Genomic DNA, 24,427 nt, shown 5'->3' with positions numbered 1-24,427 from the left:
AGAAGGAGAGCAAGAAGGACGGGCTGGGCAGGAGACAGACCGAGAGCCCTGGGAGGAGGTGAGATGACAAAGGCCAGACCCAGGGCAGAGGGGGACACAGCCCACCCTTACAGCACAGGGCCCGGCCCTAATCCTGCTGCTCTTCACCAACCAATAGCACAGCCCAGAGCCAGGCTCCCTCCAAGAAGAGGACAGGGGAGGGCACGGCCAGGCCAAGAAGAGACTCAAGCACCACCACAGCCCAAAATGACAAGTGCCGTTTATTACAATTACACAAATGGGCCCAGCCACAGGCTCGGCGCCAACCCAGGGATGAGCAGAGATGAGCAGTCACGGACCCCTTCCCCACCCTTCTCCCCACACCCTCCCCCCGCAGTCACATCCAGTCACACGCTCCGGGCAGAAAGTCCCAGTATTGAACACAGAGCACAGCTTCCCTTCGCTTGGCGGTGCATCGCTCTGCATCACGACGGCCCCCCTCCTGGAACAGCCAACAGAGCGGCTGGAAAGGTCAAATTAAATAGGCAAGCACAGGGGCTCCCAGGAGGGCTGGGCCGGGGGCCTCGGGTCCTAGCAAAGGTGTGAGGGGAGGTCCGTCCAAGGTGTCTGAGAGGCAGGCCTTGGCTCCGGGCCGCTGGGGGGGCCAGTGGGGTCCGCCGAGGCTGGGCTGCAGCCGCCACAGCCTCTCCAGCCAATGAGGAGACAGTGCTTCGAGCTTGGCAACACAGCAATTTCTATCAGGCCTTCTATAACCTTGGCTGAACCTGCTGACCTTCGGAAGAATTTTAGCAAAGACAAAAAAAAACGAAAAGCAAACCAACCAGAGGGACTCTGACCCCAGAATCCCTCCTCTTGGGAAAGATAAAGGCACAGAGTTTTTGGCCAAGTTTCCCAACTTCATCTGTGTTTAGAGAAAGGGCTGGTCACGTCCACACGACCAGCACAGACAGAAGAAGCAAAGGGCAGGAGAGTTTGCGTGACTACTTTATATTAAAGTTTATTACATTTGGAAAATCTACTGTACAGGGAAAAACCCATTGGATTAAGTAGAGTTTTGCCAAAAGCAAAAGACTATCCCTCTTTGGAACATTCCTGATTCCAGCCCAGGGCAGGGCCACCGGAGCGAATCGAAGGTGAACCTGGTCCTGCGTGGAACAGCTCCACGCCGGGTGTGTGCCAAAGCCCCTCACGTCACCTTCTGGAAGAAAATGTCCCCCAGAGGCATTTTCTGGGGCACCCAAGGCGGGGCTCGGTCTACGGGAGACTCTCTCTGGGCCCACTGCCCGTCTCCCGCCCCACAGTCCTCTCTCCTTCGTCCCTGGCCAGAGGTGCCAGGATTCCATTCTCCCATAGCTCCTCTGCTTTACAGCAGCCTGGCCACGGCGGCGGGCCACGGCCACGGCCACGGCCACGGGCACCGCTGCTCCAGCGGCGACTGCCCATGGGCAGCCCAGCCCCCGGGCCACCCGGCATACATTCCATACCCTGTTGCACACGTGAGTGACAAACGCAGAGACAACACACATACTAGGCCTGTATGTTGGCTTCCAGATTTGGTTCTCCTAGTTTAAAAACGAAAAAAACAAAAAAAACAAAAAAACAAGACTGAACCCTGATGCTGTCTCCTCGCTGTAGATTAGGGGAAGCAAGATGGGGGTAACCGAATCAACTTACTTACCTCAGGAGTAACAAAGTCTACTGGGCTACGAACAGAGAAAGTAGAGGAAACATGTGCAAAAACAAGTTGTATCTAAAGGAGACCCCCCCACCCCCCCAACCCCCCCACCCCCGCAAAATAATGTGAATCCGATGGAGCTCTGAACTCCTCTCCCCGCCCCTCGGGGATGGAAACGCCCCCAGATCGGGGGTCTCCGCCAGCAAGTGCGACAGATGTGCCAGCCCCCAGCCAGCGGGCCCATCCAGGGCCAAAGCGGCAGGGTCCCCTTCCCCTCCAGAGTTGGGCCTGGGGCGGGGCTGCTCCAGGTTGGGGAAACGGGAGTCAGGAGATGCCAGGCGCTGGCTGTGGTGGAAGGGTCACGCGCGAGAAAGCCCCTGCGCCCAAGTGTCCAGGCAGAAGTCAGAGAAGCAGCGTCGAGAGCCCCCAGCGCACCCCGGGGGTCCGCGGGCAGGGCGCTGGGGGGCTCCCATGGCGGCAGGGCCTGCAGTTCTTCATGGAAGAGACAAGCGGGGGCCTAGCAAGTGGCAGGGGGAGGAGGGGCGCGGTCCCCGTCAAGCGTAGAACTCCTCCTGCTTGCTGGGCTTCTGGTAGGCTCCACCGTTGGCTTGTTTTGGCTCCTCCAAGGAGTAGCTGCCCTCGTCCTTCTTCTTCATCCGGTACAGCATGAAACCCACCAGGCACACGGCGAAGATGAGCCCCATGAGGCCTCCAGCGATGACCCCTGTGGGGGGCAGGGAGGCCGGGGTTAAGCAGCAGTCTTCCCCCACACCAGGCGGGGCCCCCAAGGCGGCCGTGGTCAGCCCCGCTCCAGGGACAAATACAGCCCCCCTCCCGCCCACTCGAGAGAAACTCACCTCCCAGCACTTCCTTCCTATCCAGGAGGCCCTGTGAGGCCTCGTGGTCCACTGGGGGCTGATTCCGCTGGTCAGGCTCCACCGCCGTCCCGGCCATGTTCTCCCCAGACAGGTCGAAGGTGAAGTCCTACGGTGGGGCAGGGACGGTCTCAGGCTGGGGTGGGCAGCAGCATCCAGTTTTATTTCCAAACCCAGAAGCAGCTCGGGCCTCCCTGGTCACCACCGCCACCAGCTCAGACACACCTAACGCAGACCTCCTGGACCCCCAAAGCCAGGCACCTCTCATCCTGTCACACCAGACCCTGGACTGTGGCAGAGATATCACATCAAGTGATACAAGACACATGTATTTATATGAAAACAGATAGGGGGACACCTGGGTGGCTCAGTCGTTAAGCGTCTGCCTTCGGCTCAGGTCATGATCTCAGGGTCCTGGGATGGAGCCCCGCATGGGGCTCCCTGCTCCGCGGGGAGTCTGCTTCTCCCTCTCTCTGCCCCTGCTCCCCCACTTGTATGTGCATACGCAAACTCTCTCTCTGACAAATAAATAAAAACCTTTAAAAGAAAAGAAATACATTCATTTTAATGTAAAGTGTAAAATTACCATGACTATAAGATAGAAAGTTAGACCGGGTAGAACTTTTATACTTGCTTGCTTAAGTTTGGGAAGCCCTCTTGCAGGCGATCTTGAAGGACTTTTTTTTTTTTTTCCAAGATTTTATTTATTCGACAGAGGGAGAGCACAAGCAGGGGGAGCGGCAGGCAGAGGGAGAAGCAGACTCCCCGCTGAGCAAGGAGCCCAATGAGGGACTCCATCCCAGGACCCTGGGATCATGACCTGAGCAGAAGATGAGCAGAACGCAGACACTCAACCGACTGAGCCACCCAGGCACCTTGAAGGACTCTTTTGCTCTGGTCTCCTGTTTAGTCTGCCCTGCTCTGGGCTCGGCCCTGGAGGCAGGGGGAAGGTGGGACCTCGTGACCCTGTGTTCACGGTGGGGGATGCGGCGTGCTTACAGGACACGGGCTTGGGTGTGCCCCATGACCGAGCCAGCGCCCCTCAGCGCCACGCACTGTGCTCTCCCAGGCAGCGGCGGCCACCCCGAGTGGAAAGAAACACAGACGACGGCAGCGGGGGGCCCTCACCTGCTCCCCAGAGCCCTCCCCTACTGGGAGCTGAGTGGAGACTCCATCCTCCGTGGCCCTCTCGGTGGCAGAAGGACCTCTGTCCTCCACACTGGGAGTGTGAGGGTCCAGCTGGCTGGGTCCCGCCGAAGCCGAGGGCTCCTGGTGCTCAGGCTGCATGTCCCTGTGGGGATGGGAGGTGGCCGGGCCCTGGGCCGTGGTGGCTCTCGCTGTCAATGGCCGGTGAGTGGCCGGGTGCGGCGTGGTCTCACTGGGTGGGCGGGTGGCCTCCTTCTCCCGGTCGGTGAAGCCAGGCTCCACCTCGGCCACGAGCACCGCCTCTCCCTCCCCGGGCGCCTCTCCCGTGGGCAGGTCGGAGGTGGAGGTGGTGGTGTGGCCTCTGCCGGTGGGCTCTGGAGCTGTGGGCACGGCCGTCAGAAGCGCCACGTCCTTCCAGGCGGACGGGGTCTGCTGTGACAAGGTGATATCTTGCAGAGCACCTGGAGGCCCAGAAGCAGAGCTTGTTGGAGCGGGGAAGGCCTAGAACATCTAGACCGGCCAAGCTCATGCGGCGAGGAAGGCCTGGACGAGGACCTGCACTCTGCTCCCAGGCCAGCACCGCAAACCCTTTTGTGCAAAGCTGTTTCCCCAGGGGACAACTAGAGGAGGCGAAACTCCGCTTTGGAAGACCGACGAGGAAAGCTGCCCTTCGCTGCTGCACGTGCCTGGGGAGAGTGCGGTCTCGGGAGCCATGACACAGCAAGGCCGTCTGGGAAGGAACATCCCCAGTAGCTGCTGAAGCCCGCTCCCTGGGTGGGGGCAGTCTCAGGAGCCCGAACGGCTGGTCCCTGGTACACACACCTCTCCGGTCCCCTCCCTGTTCACCTGCCCTCCCCCCCAGAAAGGCCCAGCGCCCCCAAGGACAGAGGCCTGTGTCCTACCTTCCAGCTCCCAGGCCCCTATCTCGGCCACTTTCCCCACAGATGGTCTCGACCCTCTTCCAAAATCCTGCTCAAGAGCACCTCCTCTGGGAGGATTCCCCGATCACCTCCCACTCAAGGACTTCACTCCCCCAGGGAAAGGGGAAACAGGAGAAGATAAGGGAATATTTATGGAAGAGCTACACCCCACCAGGCTCTGTGTTACCTTACAGCTCCCAACAATCTTATGATGTCAAGATATATTCCCATTTTACAGATGAAGAAATAGAGGCCCGGAGAAGTCCACCTTTCCAAAGTTTGCCCAGGGAGTTAGGAGAATACGAGCCCAAGTCTTTCTGCAGCGGACAGCCCCTGGGTCCTCCTGGAACCCCAACATTCACTCCCCCAACCCATACAGGTCTTCTTGCAGCATGGACCCATTCTCTTTCCTAGCATCACCCTCCAGACCCAGCCATGGGGGCTGCCTGACCACCATCTTGGGGGAGGCCCTCATGTCAGCTCACCTGCACCGGAGCCAGAGAAGTTGTCAGAGTCATCCCCAGAGCCATCCTGATCTTCAGGGGGCACATTGGTGGCCACAATTTGCTGGAAAAGGATCAGAAAAGGGTATGAGTGGAGGCTTGGTCAAGGCCCTGCTACTCTGGGGTCCCTGTCCTAGACAGCTGAGTGAGCTCCCCCACCACACATACACAGCACAGGGAATAAAACTTTGTGTGTGGCTCCGGGACCCTCAGCTCGGGGCAGCCCTCTGGTCCCCCACACGCCCCCGAATGCTATGACGACGCAGCCCTACACCAGGTGGTGGAGGTGCAGAAACACACCAGAGAGGGCAGGGCTCTTGCCCCAAGAAACTCAGTCTGGTAAGGGAGCCCCAGACCTCTTAGAAGAGCAGCAGAAGATGCCATTACTGGGAACAGAGAGACTGTGGCCCCAATGGGACCCTGTCAGCTCACCCTACACTGAAAATCAGGTCCTGGGGCCATTGGCCAGGGAGCTTCAGGATCCAAGACTGGGGTTTTCTAGAGCCCCAGGAACAATCCCCCAGTGACCTGACTCCAGAGAGGTGCTCTCCAGGCATGCTGGGCACCAGGGTACGGACATCGAGGGCCTCACAGAGGGAGAGGTCAGGGATGGGCGCGGGATATGCCCACACAGGACAGCCCAGGCCTGACCACCGTGTTCCTTCCCATACCTGGCCTGTTTTCTCATCCACAGGAAGGACTGGGTCCAGGCCCCCTTGGGGAAGGAAGGACAGAGTGCCCATTAGGCCGGGGACAAATGAGACTGATCTCGAAGAGGCCCTGCACTCGGGAGGCACCGACAAACGGGCTAGGGGCCTGGTGGGGACCTGTGTGCAAACGGCTGTCCCAGAACCCTGCCTGCGCGGCGTAGCTCGGAGAGGCTGCTGGGGCCAGAGGCAGGAGCTGCACCTGCCGAACTAGTGAGCGGGCCCGGGAGGAGGCAAGTGACAGCACACACAGCCGAGCAGCCTGCACAGAAGCCTGCAGCAGGGCGATGTGGGGGTGTGGAGGGCTCCCCAACGCTAGTTCCAGAACGTCAGTTGGAGAAGGGAAGACCCAAGAGCCAAGTGGCAGAAAGGGTAGCGATGAGTGTTCTGTTCAGCAGCAAGTGAGTTCGTGACACGCCCATCTCTAGAGGGCCCTGATGTCAGAGTCCCGAACAAAACGTGAACAAAGAGGTTCAGAGCACACGGGGTTAGAGACCCCCTGACCTTGGCCACTTACTAGCTGAGTGGCCCTGGGGACATCACTTAACCTCTTAGGGCCTCAGTCTCTCCATCTGTAAAATGGGGACAGTAGTAATATCTACGTGCCAGGCCCGTTGCAAAAACTCCCTGGGCACTCCCGCAGCAGCCACTGCGGTAACTCGGGGAGTGAGAGCTGCTCAGCATGGGTAAGAGGGTTCTGGTGCCTGCTGGGAAGAGGTGGGATGGAGGTGCTGGAGTTTCAAGGAGAGGCGGGACGGAGCCAGGTCAAAGGAGACCCAAGGCTGGGCTCCAGGGTGTGAGGCCTCCTCAGCCCAAGAGGCCTCGCTGGGTCCTGGCCACAGGCCACGGAGTTTCACTCTTGAGTGGAGCAGAGCAGGGAGGGGACAGACAAGACCTCTGGGCTCCTGAGGCTGCCTGTGGCAGAGCTGGACCAGGTGGAGGCTCCGCATCCAGGGGTTCGGGTCAGAGGGAAGCGTCTGACACATATAGAAACCACCAGGCTAGAAATACCACTGAGCTTCCTCTGAAAGTACAAAACCCAAACTCTACCTCTCCCCCTACCCCCAAGAAAAAGGTTCTGGCCCCAGAAGGGCCCGTCTGGGCTCTCGTGGCCCATGTACATGAACTGGCTTAGTCCCTGCCCTCCACCTGCACCTCAGGCCACATCCTGCCTACACTGTCCCCAGGTGGTGCTTCCAACACCTGTCCTGTCTCCACAGAGCTTCGAAGCTGCCCCTCACCTCCCCTAAGTCTCTGTACCCTTCAGGAGCAAAGAATACTACTCACCAGGCAGGCACAGAGTGGGGACCCCCACCCCAACACGCTGCCATCCCAGGCCCACAGGGCAGCTTGGCAGGGGGTGGGGGGGGGGGAGACACAAGCATTCAGGGGACCCCCACCCACCCACACTCCCTGAGACCCCACTTCCCCTCACCCAATGCTTCTGCCCACCCTCACCGTTCCCAAGGAGGCCCTAGGAGATGAGCAGAGCACCTCCCCCAATGCACTGCCTCCGTTCCTTGGTCCCTTGGAGAGGATGCTCAACACGGAGCAGGTCAGGGCTCCAGCCAGAGCAACCTCCGAGGCACCGTCCTGAGAGCCCAATCTTCCAGAAGCAGCCAGAGTCTGGGGCCCAGGCCCTGTTTCACAGGTGAGTGGAGGCAGACACCGAGGAGGCCCAGCCTCTCACCTACCCCGAGAAGCCCCAACAGGTTAGCAGTTTCCCAAGAAGGGGGCCTCTTTCATCACCAGATAAGACTGTGAATCTGCCCAGTCCCTAAAAACAATTTGTTCCCTCACCTCTGCTCAGCTTATCCCTCCGCGATCTTGTTTACACAACAAGCTCTTAAGCAAACGCTTTCTCTGCTGAAACCAGCTCCCTGGCCTCGGGGCAGCCCCTCCCCTCTCAGGGCTGGGTCTCCAGCCGGGGAAGGGCTGCAGTGACCTCCAGATCCCCTCCGGCCTGAACCTTAGTGAGGGCCTCAACTCCCTGGAGAGGAAATCAGCAGAAACTGCTGAGTCTGAACTTGGATCACTAGTGCCAGATGACTCTGGCATTGTGGGGTGAGACTTCCGGTTTCACTTAGGCAGCTGTGCTAAGAGCCTGTGGTCAGCTGCCCCCATGGCCTCCTGCGGGGCTCTCCGCAGCTGTGCCTCTGCCCTAGGTCCCTCGGAGACCACCACGTGGCCACAGCTCAGGGCTGCTCGGGGACAGGTTGGCCCAGCGTGGAACCCACTTCAAGCAGCCTGGGAAGGTAAAGGCAGGCCATTTCACACCTTGAATGGGGCTCTTTAACCTCTGCAGAGTCCCAGGAAGCTCAGCTTTTCATCTAACACCCCAAAACCCTTGTAGTAAGATCTAAATATTTGCACATTCGGTTTGCTCAAAGTAAGGGCCAGTCTGCTGCAGAGCCTTTAGAAGCCCACCAGCCTAAAGGGCCAAAGCCAGGTTTGGCTCCAGTGGAGGGCGGGGGTCGTGGGGCAGACACATGGAGGCTGGGGGACAGGGCGTACGAGAGGAGCTTAGCCCATCTCCATCTCGGCCACCCTGGGCTGCTGGCCACACTCGAGCTGCGTGGGAAGGACTGAGCGAGGGGACCTGGGGCCAGGGCTCCAGCAGAGCAGGGAAGAGGCTATGAGAAACTGAGGCATTCTCCAGCGCTGGAAACACTTTCTATCCCTTTCCACCTTTACCCTTCTATTTGAGGCAGGCAGGCCTGAGATTAGCATCTGGCAGATAAGGAACTGAAACAGACAAGTTGAGGGACTTGCCCAAGGCCACGGGGTGTGGGTGCACATGCTCCCCTCACCTACCCAGCTCCCCACCCCCAGCCCCGAAAGACCCCCTGGCTGACCCATCTGGTTTAAGGTGCCTGTCTGTGCTTCTGCAGCACATGCGTGAAGATGCCAATCTCGTCGACGCAGCCGCCGGCCCCGGAGCCCCGGGATGAGAGTGTCACAGAGTAAGAATTCCTGACCCCTACCCCAGCAGCCGAGGGGACCAAGGTGCCAGCCCCCACCTCACAGCTGCCGAGGGCTGGGAGTCTGCATCGGGCTGCTGCCGGCCAATCCCAAGAACAGATCGGGAGCCTGTGGGCAGAGGGCCGGCGGAGGAGCCTCAAGGAGGCAGAGCCTCGAGCCAAGCCTGGCAAAGCTCCCACCCTGCACTGGCCATAGACAGGGCCACTCTCCTGGGCAACGTCCGTCCGAGCAGCCGCCTCGTGCTGGCTGGCCGAGAGGCCTGAGGCCGTGTGGCAGCGTCCCTCCAAGGCACCTCGGGGACAAGAGCTCCATGGTAGGGTCACAAGTCAGGATAGCGAGGGGACATTTCAGAGAGGTTTGATTGAGGATGGCGGACCCAGGGGCTTCTAACTCCGGACTAATGGAAGAGGCTGCCTGTCCACCTGCTTCCTGGACTCCCGCCACCCCATCAGCTGCAGCCAACAGGTCCAAAGACCTGTGGTTTCTAACCTACACCCTGAGTCACTAACCATGCGTCACCTGCTGCCTGACTTAAGTGATGGATAAAGCACGGATCCTTTAGAAAGCATTACTGAGTTCACAGGACTGTGTTATTCTCTCAACCAACACACTGCTAAAAGTACAATATCGTGTAAGGAGGTCACAGACTGATAACAAACAGGGTCCTTGACATCAAAACTCAGGGGATCACCATCTAGGGGCTTTAGAGAGAAAAGACGTGGTCTGGTCTGGTCCTGGCAAGCTCCCAGGGCACACAGCCAGGAATCCCACTTCAGACTTCCAAAAGGGTGGCTGGGGCACAGAGGGTAACTCTCCAGGGGACACTGGGGTTGGGCCTTGAAACCCCCCAGGCAGACCTGGAGAGAATAAGACAATGCTCAGCCCCAAGTCACTAATCTCGGCAACAGTGGGAACCTCAGGAGTGTGGCAGGCTTACACATCCAGCAGGGAAGAAAGTTTAGGTATCTGGTGATCGTTATTTGTCCCAGTGGGACGACAAAGCCTGGGCTGCTGTGGTAGGAGACAAGTTACTGAATCCACAGCCCTCCTAGTCTCGAGGAAAGCCAAAGATAAAGGGGCTGGCCACAGCTTTTCCTAAGCAGCCAGCCTTGGTGCTGGCTCTAGGGCTATTGACCGGAGGGGCCCTCAACTTGCTCCAGGAGCCCAGCTGTGGGGTCAAAAGGCAGGTGGGCCCCACAGACATGCCAGGACAAACACCTATCATTCCCACCCACTGAGATCCCACGAGGTAGCAGACATTCTCAGGAGGGTTAAGAGATTCATATTTTCTTTAGAAATTTTTACCCCCTCAGTTTCTTGGTCAGATCTATGGAACTAAGGGAACCAGGTTGATTCCCTGCCCCAACACACACACACACCCCTAGAGTTCATAACTCTTGGGGCCTGAGGGCTCAGAGCTACAGAACCCAGCCTTTACCCCCCACCTATGCATCAAGATGCCAAACTGACCAAAGGGGACATTCAAACCATTGCCTTTGTCCAGGCCAGGGGCTCTCTTTCTCAGGGTCCCTGTAATCTCCAGGAGACAATCAGATATGAAGTCTTCTGAGCTCCATCCCTGAGGCTGATAGAGTGGGTCTGGGGCAAAAGCCCAGGGCTCTGATGTTGAACAAAGCCCCCGCTCCTGTGGGTGGGATGCAGACTATACTTGGAGAACACTCATCTGGACAGGAAAACGTCTAGCCCGGAGTTGCCCAGGACCTGGGCACTGGGGCAGGCAAACCCCTACAAAGGTCCCAAGACCCTCACTCAGGTCGTGTTCAAGGAAGAGGTACCAAATAGCAACAGAGCCCCATAAACAAGCCCTAGTGGCAAAGGGATCCAAGATGGCTCTGGAACATTCTCTGCATTTCTGATGCATCCACTCTCTGCAAACAATACACCACAGCACCTGTCTGTTCTGCAAAAGAGCCTCACCGGGGAGCCGAGGAAACCCTGACCTTCCAGAGGCATGGGCCCTCCGACTGCTAGCAACAAGCAGCAGGGGACAAAGCTGAGCCTCCATCCAGCCTGCCCTGCCTGCCCGGGGCTGCAGGACCTCCACGGTATCTTAGGCCTGAGGCACTGACCTGGCAGGAGGAGCGGGGTCTCTCAGCCCACGAGGTAGGGGAGCAGGGGCTGCAGAGCCTCACTGCAGTCTTCCCGGGGCACCTGCCTGCCCGAGGTGGGGGGATGGAGTGGGTGACAGCTGGGGGGGGCGGGGCAGGGAAGAGAATGTTGCAGAACACGCAGCCCCACTCCTGTGGCTCACCGAACACCCTGGCACCCTAAGGCAGTGGGGCTTGTGACTGTTTTCCTCGTCTAGGGCATCATTTGTCCCCCCTCCTTTAGCCCTGGCTAACATGGCCTAAGCACAGACCCGAGGGGCCAGGCAGGTCAAACCCAAAGCATCCTGGATCCAGGGTCTCAGGGAAAGGACCAGAGCCAGGGCTGGCGGGGCAAAGAGCCTGAGCAGGATGGCTGCCCTGGGGCACGTCTAGTTCTGCTCCCTTGCTGGGGGACCTGCGCAGCTCTCTGCCTCTCTGACAACAGAAGGGGCTTGGCTAGAGTACCCGAAACTCCCTTAGTGCTCTGACAGGCTAGGCTAGCATGTGGGAGCAGCAGCCCCAACTCCTTGTCAGGGGGGCCGGAGCGGCACAGGGGTGACACGGTGGCCGCAGACAGCCACGCGGGGTAGAGGGAGGGGCAGGACTACGGGCCAGGGCCTAGGAAGTCTCGGGGCTCCCTCCTGCCCCAGGCTATCCGAGTGGTGGCAGATAAATCCCTTTCTCTCCGGAGGCTTCTTTCCTCACTTGGGAGCTGCCAGGGAGACGTGCTTACGATGCCGAGAGGCACCGATCTCCCAGCTTTGGCCTCAAGACCCTGAAACCTCTCCCACTGAAGACACTCCCAGGAGGTGGGGGCCCCACCAGTGCCTCAGAGCTGCCTCAGCATTTCCGGCCTGACAGGCACAGTGATTTATCAGCTTGGTGTCTCTCTACCAGAACCCAGTCAAGCTGGGACTTGCAGAGGGCGTGATGGGCCTGGCCCAGGGCGGCAGGGGCCCGGGGCACGGCAGCTGGGTGACAGGGGACTTATCCTGCCTTCACCCTGAGCAGCCATGAGGGCCCCAGGGCCCCAGCCCCCATCAGCACTTCCACCGGGAGGAGCACCTTTCAGGGTACCACCCTCCCCCACCTTCACACACACAACCCACCCGAGCTGTCCCCACCCGGCCACTCGGACACGGGCCTCACCGTGTGGGGGACCCCAGGGCAGGGCTGGGGTGCAGGGCGGCATCCACACCGGGCTCGAAAGCCCCCCCGCAGTAGCATCTCCCACCGCACTAAGTGTTGGCCTTTCCAGATGGGAAACCTGAGGTCAAGGTCGCAGAGCCCTTCGCCCTGGCCCATTCGGCCTATGTCAAGTACCCGGAGGGGACAAGGCTGCCTTGAGGGAGAGAGGATCCTGGCAGCCAGGGCCAGGCCCGATGCCCAAGCCAGGTCAGGGCTGTCACAGCACCCCCATACCCACCCCTCCCCAGAGCTGGCACCCGCCTCACAGCCCACGTGCTGAGACTCGTCTCAGAACGGGCCCAGCTGAGGGCTGGAAGACCAGTTCCTCGGCTTCCACCCCCCGCGCCCCCGCCTGCGAGCACCTGGGCTGGGCATTGAGCAAGGCTGCGCAGCCTGGCCCAGCCAGCCTTTGTGGCCGGGGCTGCCCTGGGAGCCAGACGAGGGCTGGCCAGGGGAAAGTCACCAAACCCAACACCAGGAAAACCTGGTTGTAGCCTGGGCTCTGTTCCCAACTTACTGGATGACCTTGGACAAGACACCATTTCCAGTTCCCCATCTGTCCAATGAGCGACGGCAAGGGGGCTCCTAGTTCCCAGTCTACGGCTGGGAAGTCAAGGCCGGGCCTTGAGGGGCAGCCAGGTGCAGCGGCCACAGCAGACCCCCACCCCCAAGGGGTGCACCACAAACACGGTGCTCGGTGCAGGGAGGACCCACCGTGGCTAGTGGGGGGAAGGGCTCTTGATCACAGGGACTGGGGGTCATTGCTCTCAGCTTCCCAAGAAGGGTTATGGCCTAGGCAGGATGCTGGAGATGTTCCAAATCAAGGGGACTCTGGGATAGCAACTGGCAACCCAAGAGGACAGAGGGAGCAGCTGAGGCCTCCAGAGCCTTGTGCCTCCCCAGCCCTGGCTAACCCAAGACCGCTAAGACCAGAAGCTCAGTGTAGGGTTCCCCAACCAGCCCTCCCAGGGGCCCCTTGCACTGCTCTCTAGCTGGCTTATCTCCAGATTCCACCAGGCCTGGGGGCCTGACACCTCTGGCACATGGGCTTCTAGAGATACCCTCCCCCTGCTCTGTCTAAATAAAGTATCCTCAGGTTTCAGAGAGGCAGAAACTTAGAGCTTTGGACACACCTGCAAACCAGTCAGGGCTCCAGCTGTGTATGCAGGGAAGGGAGCCCTTCATCACCCAAATTTACCCAATCGATGTCCCTGCAGTTGCAGAGTATCCCCATTAAAATGCCTCTGGGAAGGCTAGACAGTGCTAGTCACTCTCTAGTACTAGACTATAAAGCAGCTCTATACGGGGGAGGGGCTCACTCTGGAAGTGGGACACTGTGGGTGGGTAGGAGCTATGGAGGATGGGAAAGGATTACAAAAGAGAGGCTGGGCGATGCCAAGACCAAATTTTTTAACCTGTGTCAGAATATGGTTGCCAGCCAACCCCATACCCAAGAAAGACTAACTTCCCTTTGTTCCCACTTTGGAGCTACAGATGTACATGGCTTCTCCTCCCACATGCAGAAGAATGGGCTAGCCTGGGAACCTGCCTCTGGGATAAAGTACGATTCAGACTGACTAGGCACTGAGGCTGCTAGAAGCCCAGACAAAGACACAGGAAGGGCAGAGTGTCCTTGAAGGAGTCCCCTGGGGGTACCATGGCAGAGTGGAACTGGGAGTTTGGGGCCTAAGGCAGCTGAAGGGAGACTGTGGATGCAGCCCCAGTCTTAGGAGCTCGGAGGCACCCAGGAGAGGGAGAGTAGCCCTAACTCCATGCCCAGGGCTCAGGGACAGTCAGGGGTGCAGGAAGAACCTCAGGCTTTAACGTGGGCTGGGGCTTACTCGAAATACAGAAATACCCAAATTAGGCCTTCGGGAAAAAAAAATAGTTATCACAGCGGATATTTATCGTGCACAGTGTGCCAGGCACTAATCTAAGCACTTTAGCTGAATTAATTAATCTTCACAATAACCTTAGATTCTAGGACCGCATCCATCCTCCAGATAAAGAAACTGAGGCAAAGGGGACAAGTTGTTAGTCCCAGGGCACACAGTCAATAAAGTGCCAGGGAGAGGGTTTGCGACCCGGCAATCCAGCAGGCATGCCGTCAGCCACCCTTCGGTGAGGGCCACGTGGCTCTCTTACCCTCAGGAAGAGCCCTCATTTCCGTGGGAGGTGGCAAAGGGGAAAGTGCAGAAGGAAGGACCACAGAAGTGGGGCCTTCCCTCCGCCCCAACATCCTGCAGCCCAGCCCAGCTCCTTCTCCTGGGCGACCTTCAGTCTGCAGTTCTGGGGACAAGCCACTGTCACCCCCGCCCCAGTCTGCTCAGCTGGCCTGAGCCCCTGCCCAGGGGCCCTGGTGTCCGGCCTCCTCCCACTGCCCATCGGCCCAGCCCACACCTCCTCGCGGTCAGGAGCTGGCCCCTGGCAGAGGCTCAGGCAGAGGCGAGCGGAGTCTGGCCTGCCAGTGAAGGTTCCAATTTCTGAGAAGGGGCAAAAGCCCTGTTTTCAGACCCTATGATATCAGCACACTGGAGTAAGACCAGCCGGCCACTCACATGAAGTGACGACATGCACAGGCCAGGTCAGACTGTACTCCTTCCCCCAGTCACAGCCACCAGGGGCTCTCCCCAGGGGACCCCCTACACAGAGTCAGCCCCCAAACTCCCCCAGACGTGCTCCTCTGAGCCCAGGCAAGGAAGAGGCTCTCACTCATGCCACATACATTACTTCCTGGGATCTTGTCCAAAGCCCTCTGAGGCAGACGAAAACCCCCAACTTACAGAAGAGGAAACTGAGGCTTAGGGGCAGGTGAAGAAACATGCCTGAGGTACTCCCTGGGTAACTCCATGTCCGGTGCTCTTCCCAGCCTCCACCTGCCCCAGTCCCCAGGGACACTCACCTATAGATCCCACGTGGCCTGCCCGGCCCCACAGCTTCAGGACCCCAGGACCCTCCCCAAAAATAGGCAGACCCAAGCAATCAGGCTCAGGCTGTTGCCATCACACTGGGAGGAAAGGTGGACCAGGGTATCCCCTGGATGCCCAGCCCCTGGGTAGGGGTCTCGAAGAATGGCCCTGTTCTGCAGCGAGTTGGAGCAGGGGGGTTAGTGAGGTCACAGGTTCTCTGTTCCTCACACAATTGCCAAGACCAGGACCCAGACCTCAGCTCAGGGCCTTCCCAGGACCTTACAACAACCAGGATGACCCCAGGAAAACGTGGCAACTATGCTCCTCCTCCAGACCCCCAGAGTGCCTGTGGGGGGCGGGTAGAGGACGCAGGGGCAGAGTCTGAGGAGCTCCCTTTGCCGAGGTGTGCCCATGCTCCTAGCCTGGCCCACTGCCAGCTGGGAGGTCCTGCTGCCCCGACGGTCCCCGCACGGCACCTGGAGGAGGTGCGGTCCCCACACACGGCAGCGCTGCGCCCCAGCAGTTCTCTCTGGGAGAAGGCGGAGTAACGTCAGCCTCTGCCACAGTCTCGGAGGCTCCCAAAACACCCGCAGCCTGGGGCCCTGCGAGCCCAAACCTGATCACATATCCGTTGGGGACACTCCCCAGAGATGGGACTCCAAGGCCCCAGACAGGCTCCCGGGCAGCAGGGATGCTGACAAGCCACGGGGAGAAGAGCCAGTGATGCCGACACAGTCCAGGCCCCAAGCAGGCAAGCGAGGCCCCGGGCATCAGCGGCCACCGTGGTGCAGGTGGCCTGGAAACAGCAGTCCTCAAGTCCCCCAGGGCCGTGCTGGGTCTGGGGCGGATGAGCGCACCTTGGCCCTGCAGAAGGTCCCTCCTCGCCTCCCCACATTCCACCCACCCAGGGCCAGGGGACCCCCAACGAGGGCCGGCGTGGCCACAGAAAGTGCCAGGCAGCCCTAAGTGGGAAAGACAGTGAATTCAACATCGTTGTGGTGGGACAGGTCTCTTAACACCGCTAGAGATCCACGGTGCCCGTGGACGCTCCCAGAGCAGGACTGGCCACTCCCACTGCCCCCATCAGGGCACCACCTCCCCGGATACTTCCCACGGCCAGAAAATGACCTGCAAGCTGAGGTCTGAGCTCCTGATTAGAAACTGCTGAGGGATTCTGGGATGAACCCTGTCTCAGTGAATGACCTTTACTGTCCCAGCCCCTCTGGCCTGTCTGCACAGACCAACCCTCCCGTCTGGTCCCAGTCACAGCCACCCTCCCTTGCATGTGCCCCCGGACCAGGCGTGGACTGCTCCCCACCTGCACAGGGCTACGTACACGGCAGGTGCCCAGGCTCTGGGCTTTAGATCTGGTCAAGCCAGGGAGGGCTCAGGCCCCTCAAGGAGTGAGGCAGCCGAAGCGGAGGGAGGCCCTGCCCAGACGCTCACCAGTCCTGTGACACAGTAGAACATCACGAACACCCCAAGGCAGGACGGTCACCTTGGTTTCTTTGCCCCCTCCCCCCATTTCACAGATGGGCTCACTGAGGCCAAGACAGGCCCTGACACAAAGCCACTCAGCAGCAAAGAGGAGGGGCCGGGGCTGGAGACCAGGCAGCAGAGCCTTAGTCAGCCCCGCTGGGCTGCTCCCCACCCCAGGCCTGGCACTAGTGGGGTCACGGTCAAGACTGGTTGTGCCAGTCACCACGACTGTGGGCCTGGCACCGTGACTCAGCTGACAAGCGGAGCGATGAACACGCCCGCCTGCCCCACTGCCCCAACCTGCCCGACGTGGCTTCCGTTCCTGCTGCTGAGCAGACCTGGGGCACGTGGCCAGGATGCCTGGGTGTGTGCAGAGAACCAAGCGTGACCTTGCCCAGGGTCCTCTGTCCACTTCTGGTTCCCACACTGAGCTCTAAGTCCACCTCCTCCAAGCAGCCCGCCCTGCCCTCTGCCCCCCACAGGTGACTCCTCAGGCAGTGAGTGTCCCTTCAAGGCCCCAGAAGAATAACAGCAGAGGCCTAAGCCCCTGCCAAGTCCCCCACTGCCACCTTCACCCTCCCCGGGACAAGGTCACTCTGCAACCACATGGCCATCAGAGTTGAAGAAGGGGACGGAGACACCTTGAGCAGATGGGAGAACTGAGGCACAGAGAGCCAAAGACCTGCACAGGCCAGTCAGGGGCTAAGCCGGGACTCAGGAAGGACAGGTGTCCCAGCCGCCCTGCTCTGTAGGAAGAACTCCCGAAGACTTCTAACACCAGCGACGGAGGAGCGTCAGAGCTGCAGCTGAAGAGGGAAAAGTCCACCGGAAAGGGAGAGAGAGAGGAAGAGCGCTTGCTGGCTTCTGAAGAGGAAGCTGCAGACAGGTGGGAACCAGGTGCCCCCCGGAACAGACCAGCAGGAAGGCCCAATAGGGAAACAGAGTCAGGACCCCCAAGCAAGGCTCAGGTGTAGCTGCAACCCATGCTGCGGGTCCACCACCCCCCACCTGAGCATGCACACACACACACACACACGCGCGCGCGCGCGTGCACACACAGCCTCTGGCGGGGCTGCACCCCCCAGGTGAGTCACAAGGCCAGAGGAGAAGTAGCCTCTACATATTAGCAGGCAGCTCTCGGAGCCACAAACAAACGCCAGGAGGACAGAGACCCCCAAGGAGCTCCAGAGGCAGAAAGGGGTGCATCTGGAAGCCTCCAAACTCATGAGTCACAGGAAACATCACTGGGCAGACAACGGAGTCGAGGAGCAGGTCCAGCCACCAGCCTTCCACTTTTCTGGCCCGTGGTCCCAAGCCCCAAGGTTGCCCACTGCACTCCCTGCCCCCATAAGCCTGCCTCCACGCACTTGCGCCCCTCCAGACCCCCTGGCTCCCCAAACCTGCACAGCAGGACAGGAAGCAGGACACTTTCCAGAGGAAGCTTAGCACACCTTCCCTCAGGCCACCCCCATCACCGGCTCACTCCTCTGGGCCCCAGAGCACTGAGCTGACTAGGTTCCCCTGTCTCAGGCCCAGAAATACAGAGGACCTTCTAGAGCCTCCTCCCCACCCAGTGTAAGCTTCATGAGGACAGGCCGAAGCAGTGCCATAACGCGGACAGAGCTGGCCCTCCCAGAGGCTGTACGGGACGCTCCCGTGTCTCCTGGATTGGAAGTCACACAGTTGCTGAGGTGACCTGGGTGCAGGGTCTTGCCTTTGGGGCCTCAAACGGGCCTCCTTGTGTTGTGGGATACGTGCCTGCCCTCCCTCGGCGCCATCAGGGCACTCCCAGCCGGCTCAGAGGGAGGTTCCAGAAGGCACACTCCCATCTAAAGCCCCACGTCTGCTGGAGCAGCTGAGAGGGAAATGACACCGTGCTGAGTCTGTTCCAGGAGCAGGATCCTGGCGCCAAAAGCCTTCTTTCCACAGACTCCCTTAATCCCATTCCTTCTCTCTAGACACATTTAGGCAGGCCCTCAGGGTGGGGTTGGGGGGGGGGCTTTCAACCCAAGCCTCCAAAATGGGTTGCTGAAAAGAAGGAAGAAATCAGGAAATCATTTGTTCTGTAAAACTAGCAGGGTTCCAGGACTAGAAATCATTGAATGCCCAGTTCTCACAGGGTTGCTCCTACGGCAAGAGTGAGAGCGGGAGGGGGCCAGCAGGGGAACCCAGCACGGGAGCCAGGAGTCCTGGGTATCTGGTCACCTGGCTGGTACCACGGTGCCTGCCTCCCAAGCTTTAAAACGGTTCTACCAATTCCGAAGATGTCTCCCCCGTGCCTAAGATGAAAGTCAAGGGAGACTGCTGCCCTGGGGACAGTCACCCCATCAGGCCACTTTGCACCAAGCCAAGGACATATGGCCCCTGCATGGGCATCAGACCTGGGAGCATGTCCTACCCTGCTCTCATGGGTCCCACTGTTTCCTGACCTAGGCTCTGTCCCTGAGCCATCAGGTGAACCCAACCCAAGCCGAGGATGTTGGCCAATGCTCAGGCCAGCTCAGCCCAGCCCACTGCCCCCTCCATCCAAAACATGCACACCCACGGTTCTCTGGGATGGAACAGCAAAGACCCACAGGGCCTCGCAAGTTTCAGGCAGCCTCCTACACCAGGCTTCACTGCGGAGACTTGAGAGTCCATCAATTCATTCATGCCATACACATATGCCCTGCATAGGTACAAATCCTGGTTCTTCCACATCGGCCCCTTGGCGGGGCTCACTGCTATAGGTCTCATCCACAAAAGGAGGGCAATGACATATCTCGTAAAGGTTTGGGGTAAAGATGAAATAAGAATGTAAGGAAAGAAAAAAAACAAAAACAAAAACAAAAACAAACAAACAAAAAAAGAATGTAAGGAAAGCCCCGAGCGCTCGACAGCAGGCACTCAATCAAAGGGACCTGTAATTCTATCGTTAGCTCCCTTTTCCTCTGGCACTTTCACTTCCGAACACTTTCAAGCGCTCATTATGAAAGGAATATGCAAATGACAGAAAGAGGACAGGGAGAACAGGTATGGTATCCGCTTTTCAGAGGACATTAAGACTTGGCAGTGAAGTGACTCACCCAAGATTACACGGTAAATCAGTGGCAGGGTTGAGACTTGGTCCTGGGGCTCTTCTTAATCCAAAGCTGTTTCTGGCCTGCCCAACAGCATGCGTGCACTAAGAAAGATGCCCTTCGATCCAAATAAAACATGGTGAAGAGATGGGAGACAGGACCCACGCTGAGAACAAGGGCCCTTCCAGTTAAGATTTACAGCGACTTAGCCTCACCAGGTCCAGGCTACCTGTGACTAGCGAATCGCTTACAACTCAAGCCAGATGGAGGAACTCAGAACATGGGGTCATCAGGTGCCTCCTCCCAGAGGTCCTTTACACCTGTTCCCCGAGGGAGCCTGTACGCACTTCCCTTGACAGCCTGTTATTCTAGGTACTATCGGGGATACTGCAGAGGTCCCAGCTGGGTCCACGAACGCACAAACCACACTTGTCACAGATCATGAACATTCCTCACAAGCGAAACTCTCACTCAGCACTGAAAACTCATGTCTTAGCAATCGTTCGCACAAATCTGATTAGTGTCTTAGTACTGCTGGAGGAAAGTGCAAGTTAGAACTGAGCAGAAAAGCTGCTTGCTACACTTCGGCCCACAGCTATCAGAGCTGGAGGGAAAAAAAGAGCAAGCCAGAATTCAAACGTACCAACCCGGGGGCACCATGCACAAGGGGCAAAGTGGTCTTCGGAGTTCAACAAACCCAGGAGATTAAATGCCTAACGTAACACAGCGACAACAGTGAGGACACCGGCATCCCCAGATCAGATTATGCTTCATATTCTTCTGTTAATAAAGGAGGGAAAAGAAATACTGCAGAGTCCTGCCCAAAGTGAGAATAATTTGAGGTTAATACGGATTCTTAGCTCACTAAGAAAACCTGGATACCAAGGATACCTCATTCCCAAGGGATTTCAGAATCCAAAATTCTGCAGTAGGGAACAGTCCTCTATAAAATACTACAGAATTCAAGCTTTTCACTAATTCTTTCCAGGCCCCTCCTCTTTCTCATCCCTCTCCCCACCAGCCTCGCTTAATAAGGTTTTATTGGAACCCACCATGAGCCACAGGTAGAGACTTAAACCAGCTCCACCCTCCTGGTGGAGCTGAAGCCAGGAGTGACATCACCTCAAGAAGGCTCCGAGCCCAGGAGGAGGCAGTTAGCGCCTCCCCCAGCCCCCACCCACTCCGCCAGGCCTTTGGGAAATGTCTCTACTAGCCCCCATAATTAGGGCAAAAAGGGATTTTATGCCTTTCAAGAAAGAGAAAAGGGAAAGAGAGGAAAACAGCAAATAAGTATTCCAGAACAAGCAATTTTTCTGGCATGGAAGAAACAAAAGACCACGGGAAACACACACAGAAACCTTTTTAGAAAAACCTGTTCTTGTCTCCTGGGAGTGGTTTCAAGCAATCTTCTGCCCTAGCAGCCTTCCCTTGCCCATTCAAAGTCAGGTGCCCAGGATCACGCCCTACCTCACTGGTCCCCAGGGGGGTTCTGACCTGCTTCCCACTGGGACCAAAGTGAACCCTGAGAGAGGACCAGATTTCTGCAACCTGTAGACACCTCCTATTTCAGGCAAACCCCACTGCCTTATTTCTTTTAGGAAGGGGGAAGGGGAGAGTACTTTATGCCACTTTATGTCCCCACTTTTAACCCAACATGGACACCCACTGTAAGAGGGAAAAGGCAGGGCCAGGAAAGAGAAACTTACCTTTATACTTTATAAAAGAAACTACACTTTATAAAAGAAAAAGGAAAACCTGAGCTCCAAGCCAAGGTCTGACTCCAAAGCTTAGTGCTTTCAGGCTCCACTCAGCCACCCCCTCCAGGAAGCCCTCCCACCACCATATTCTAATGAGACTCCCTCCTTCCTCCCTTCCCCCTTGAGACTCAACTGCCTCCCAGTCCTGTCTCCCTCTGTAATGTGTCAAAGTTCCTAGACAAGATATAATGCCTCCTAGTGCCGCATCTGCCCTTACCCAATACACAGGAAACCCTGGGAAACACGGGCCACAGAGAACCTCGCATCCCATCTGCCTCGGCCATGGCAACAGGCACGCTGGGATGCCAGCTCACGAGAATGCCAGCCTCCACCAAGGCTGGCAAAAGAACCACCACCCACACTCCTGATTCTGCTGCAACTAGGTGGAGAACCCCACCTCAGCAGTCTCTGCTGAGGCCCAATCTTGGGCCTGGAGAGAGTGCAGCAGTCAGGTAAGGCCACATAGGCCACGGCCGTAAGGCACACACCTCCACTCTCTTCTCCGGAGTATTAACTACGATTCAAGGCACAATCTGAGTCCCACAGAAGCTGCAACCCTAAAGAGAGAAGCCAGACGGGCACCTGGGTGGCTCAGTCATTAAGCGTCTGCCTTCCCTTAAGGTCATGGTCCCAGGGTCCTGGGATCAAGCCCCCATAAGGCTCCCTGCTCCGCGGGAAGCCTGCTTCTCCCTCTCCCACTCCCCCTGCTTGTGTTCTCTTTCTCAATGTGTCTCTCTCTGTCAAATAAAATCTTTAAAAAAAAAAAAGAGAGAGAGAGAGAAGCCAGATGCCAACTTCTTGGACCTGAAAGCCAGGAATGCACTGGAGATGGAGCTCAGAAATCCTATCAGTCCCCATGGCTCCCCCAGATTTGCACCCTCCGCCCCCCACCTCCAACTCATCAGCAATTCAAGAGGCATCAGGGACCCTGTTCTGGACTTCAAAATACTTCCAGACACAACAGTCGCCTGGAAAGCAGGGAGGGCACTTCACAGATGAGCCTGGAAAATACCTCACCTGAGCCAGACCCTATAAAATACCCCACAGCTCTCAATAGCTGGTAGCTTCTATTACTGTACACGGACCTGATTCCAGACGGTCGGCATTGCTGAGACTTGTGCAGATGCCACATTATCAGGGATAGACCCGGCACCTCCCCCCGTCCCCCGGCCCCGATCCTTCTCTGCCCACGTGCCTCCCTAACCAAGAGCTAGGGAAGTCGAGCGGTCCAGATGTGGTGGCGAGAGACCGCCACTTCCGGAAGGGGAAGAGCCCCCCCCCCCCCGCTCCGTCCGCACCTCCCCTCTCCATCCCCGGGGATAGCCGACCCAGCCCGCGGGGAGGGCCCCGGGGCTCCGGCAGCGGGCGTGGGGGCTGGGGGTGGACGTGGACACGCTGCGGCCAGCGCTGACACCTGGCGGCCGCTCAGGTCCCGGCCCACGGCAGGGCCGGCGCTGCGGGGCGGTTCCCAGGAAAGGGTTACAGGGGCCGAGAACAAAGCGCCCCCACTGGGGAAGGCGGGCTAGCGGACGGCGGCGGGGGCGGGAGATCACTTTCTGGGGGCCCTCGGGATGCTCTTTGTCGGCCAGGTCCCTCTTTAAAGGGGGACCCACCCCTCGCCAAAGGTGGACGCTGGAGTCCTACCCAAAGGCCTCCTCCCCCAGCCACGGGCTCCACATTTGTCCCTCTTTCCCCCCGGCTTCACTGGGCGGGCCAAGGGACCCGCCTTCCCTCCGCGCGGCTCCAGCACAAAGCCAGGCCGGGGGAGGGGAAGAGCCATTCCGGGGTCCACTCGCGTGGAAGCCACAGCCCGCGCCGGCCGTGCCCCGCACCGCACGCGCCCCTCCGCGGGCAGCACAACTTCAGCAGCCCCAAACTTGGGTTCCTACGGGGCTCCGGTGTTCGGGGGACAACTTCCCGGAACCTCCCGCTGCCAGCTCGGCCCGGCTCCCTTAGGGCAGCCGACGCGAAGCCGAGGGCCCCACCTCCGCCGCCACCGCGACCCCCGCGCAGCCCTGGCCCGAGCTCCTCTGCCAACGCGCCGGCCCCGCTGCGCCCAAACTTGCCTCCGCCGAAGGGGCCGGGCGCCCGGGCTCGGCGAGTCTGCTTTAAATTAGGGTCAGCGGGCGGGGCGTTGTGGCCGCGATCACTGCATCTTCCCGGGTCTCCGGCGGGGACCCCGGCCGCTGCGGTGCCTGGGCCGGCCGGAGGGCAGCCGGCGACCCCGGGCGCCGCCGCAGGCTGGCGGGCTCCGACGCACGTGGAGCCGGTTCACATAACTGAGCGCGGGGCCCCGGCGCAGGCTCCTCTCCGCGGGGCGCCCGAACCCCCGGCCCTTAGCGGCGGAACTCGCGCGGCGCCCACCGACGGCGGGAGCCCTGGTTTCGCGGTCACAGTCCCCGGCCCGCCGGGCTAGCGCGGGAAGGCAAGTCCCCGCTTCCCCTCCCCCTCCACGTGCCGCCGGCGGCATCGGCGGGTCTGCAAGCACCGGCTTCCCGCCGCTCCCTGCCCGGCCCCGGGCCGCACTCACCGGGAGAGCCGGCTGCAGGCGCAGCGCCAGCGCGCAGAGCCAGAGCCAGAGCGCCGCGCGCCTCATGCTGCCCGGACCGGCGGCGGGAGCACGGCAGGCTGCGGGGATCGGGGCGGCGCAGCGCGGCACGGACTGCGCGGGGCTCCTGGCCGGCTCCGCCGGGTCGTTGCGCTCCGCACCCTCGGGCGATGCCCCGCGCGCAGCTGTCTACGGCGAGGGCTGCGAGACCCGCCGGCTACAGTCCGCTCTCCACCGCTGGAGTCCTCTCCGCTCGGCTCCGCTCGTCTCCCGGCCGCACCTCTCCCGCCGAGCTCCGCCTTATAATAAACCCACAGGCCCTTAGCCGTTGCAAAAACTAGCCCCCCACCCCCAGCTCGCCAGGTCTCCCGGCCAGCCCCAGTCCCCACCCCCTAGGACCCCGCCTCCTGAGCCACCCAGCCCGGCCCCCTTGGAACGCCCCACCCCCGGTATCCTGGCCCCGCCCCCCGCCCCGCCCCCTCTCGCCCCGCTGGGCAGAACCAAGCCTTCCTCCGGAGCAGTGGTCCCCACAGGCCGTTGTGCCCGGCGTTTCAGCTCTGCTGCTCCTGGG

General features: G+C 59.5%; 1 protein-coding gene across 1 annotated transcript; it reads right to left on the bottom strand.

Annotated features, from left to right (window-relative positions):
* Window positions 1–244: 244 nt before the first annotated feature.
* On the bottom strand, window positions 245–24,201 carry SDC1 (syndecan 1). Its single transcript, XM_006749836.3, has 5 exons — window positions 23,839–24,201; window positions 5,102–5,183; window positions 3,679–4,157; window positions 2,533–2,659; window positions 245–2,399 (listed from the first exon to the last, which is right to left on the bottom strand). The coding sequence occupies exons 1-5, from the start codon at window positions 23,902–23,904 to the stop codon at window positions 2,230–2,232; spliced, it is 924 nt and encodes a 307-aa protein (XP_006749899.1). The 5' UTR covers window positions 23,905–24,201; the 3' UTR covers window positions 245–2,229.
* Between the last annotated feature and the right edge of the window lie 226 nt (window positions 24,202–24,427).

This window comes from Leptonychotes weddellii, chromosome 10 (assembly GCF_054177405.1).
Source record: "Leptonychotes weddellii isolate Sample4059 chromosome 10, ASM5417740v2, whole genome shotgun sequence".
NCBI classification, from domain to species: Eukaryota; Metazoa; Chordata; class Mammalia; order Carnivora; family Phocidae; genus Leptonychotes; species Leptonychotes weddellii.
Note: the sequence above shows the minus strand (reverse complement) of the source record. Positions and strands in the feature narration are given on the sequence as shown.

Coding starts and splice junctions, on each gene's coding strand:
- SDC1 (XM_006749836.3), bottom strand. CDS start 23,904: ATGAGGCGCGCGGCGCTCTGGCTCTGGCTCTGCGCGCTGGCGCTGCGC. Junction 2,660..3,678: donor GGGAGGGCTCTGGGGAGCAG/GTGAGGGCCCCC, acceptor GCCCCACCGTAG/GACTTCACCTTCGACCTGTC. Junction 2,400..2,532: donor TAGGAAGGAAGTGCTGGGAG/GTGAGTTTCTCT, acceptor TGCCCCCCACAG/GGGTCATCGCTGGAGGCCTC.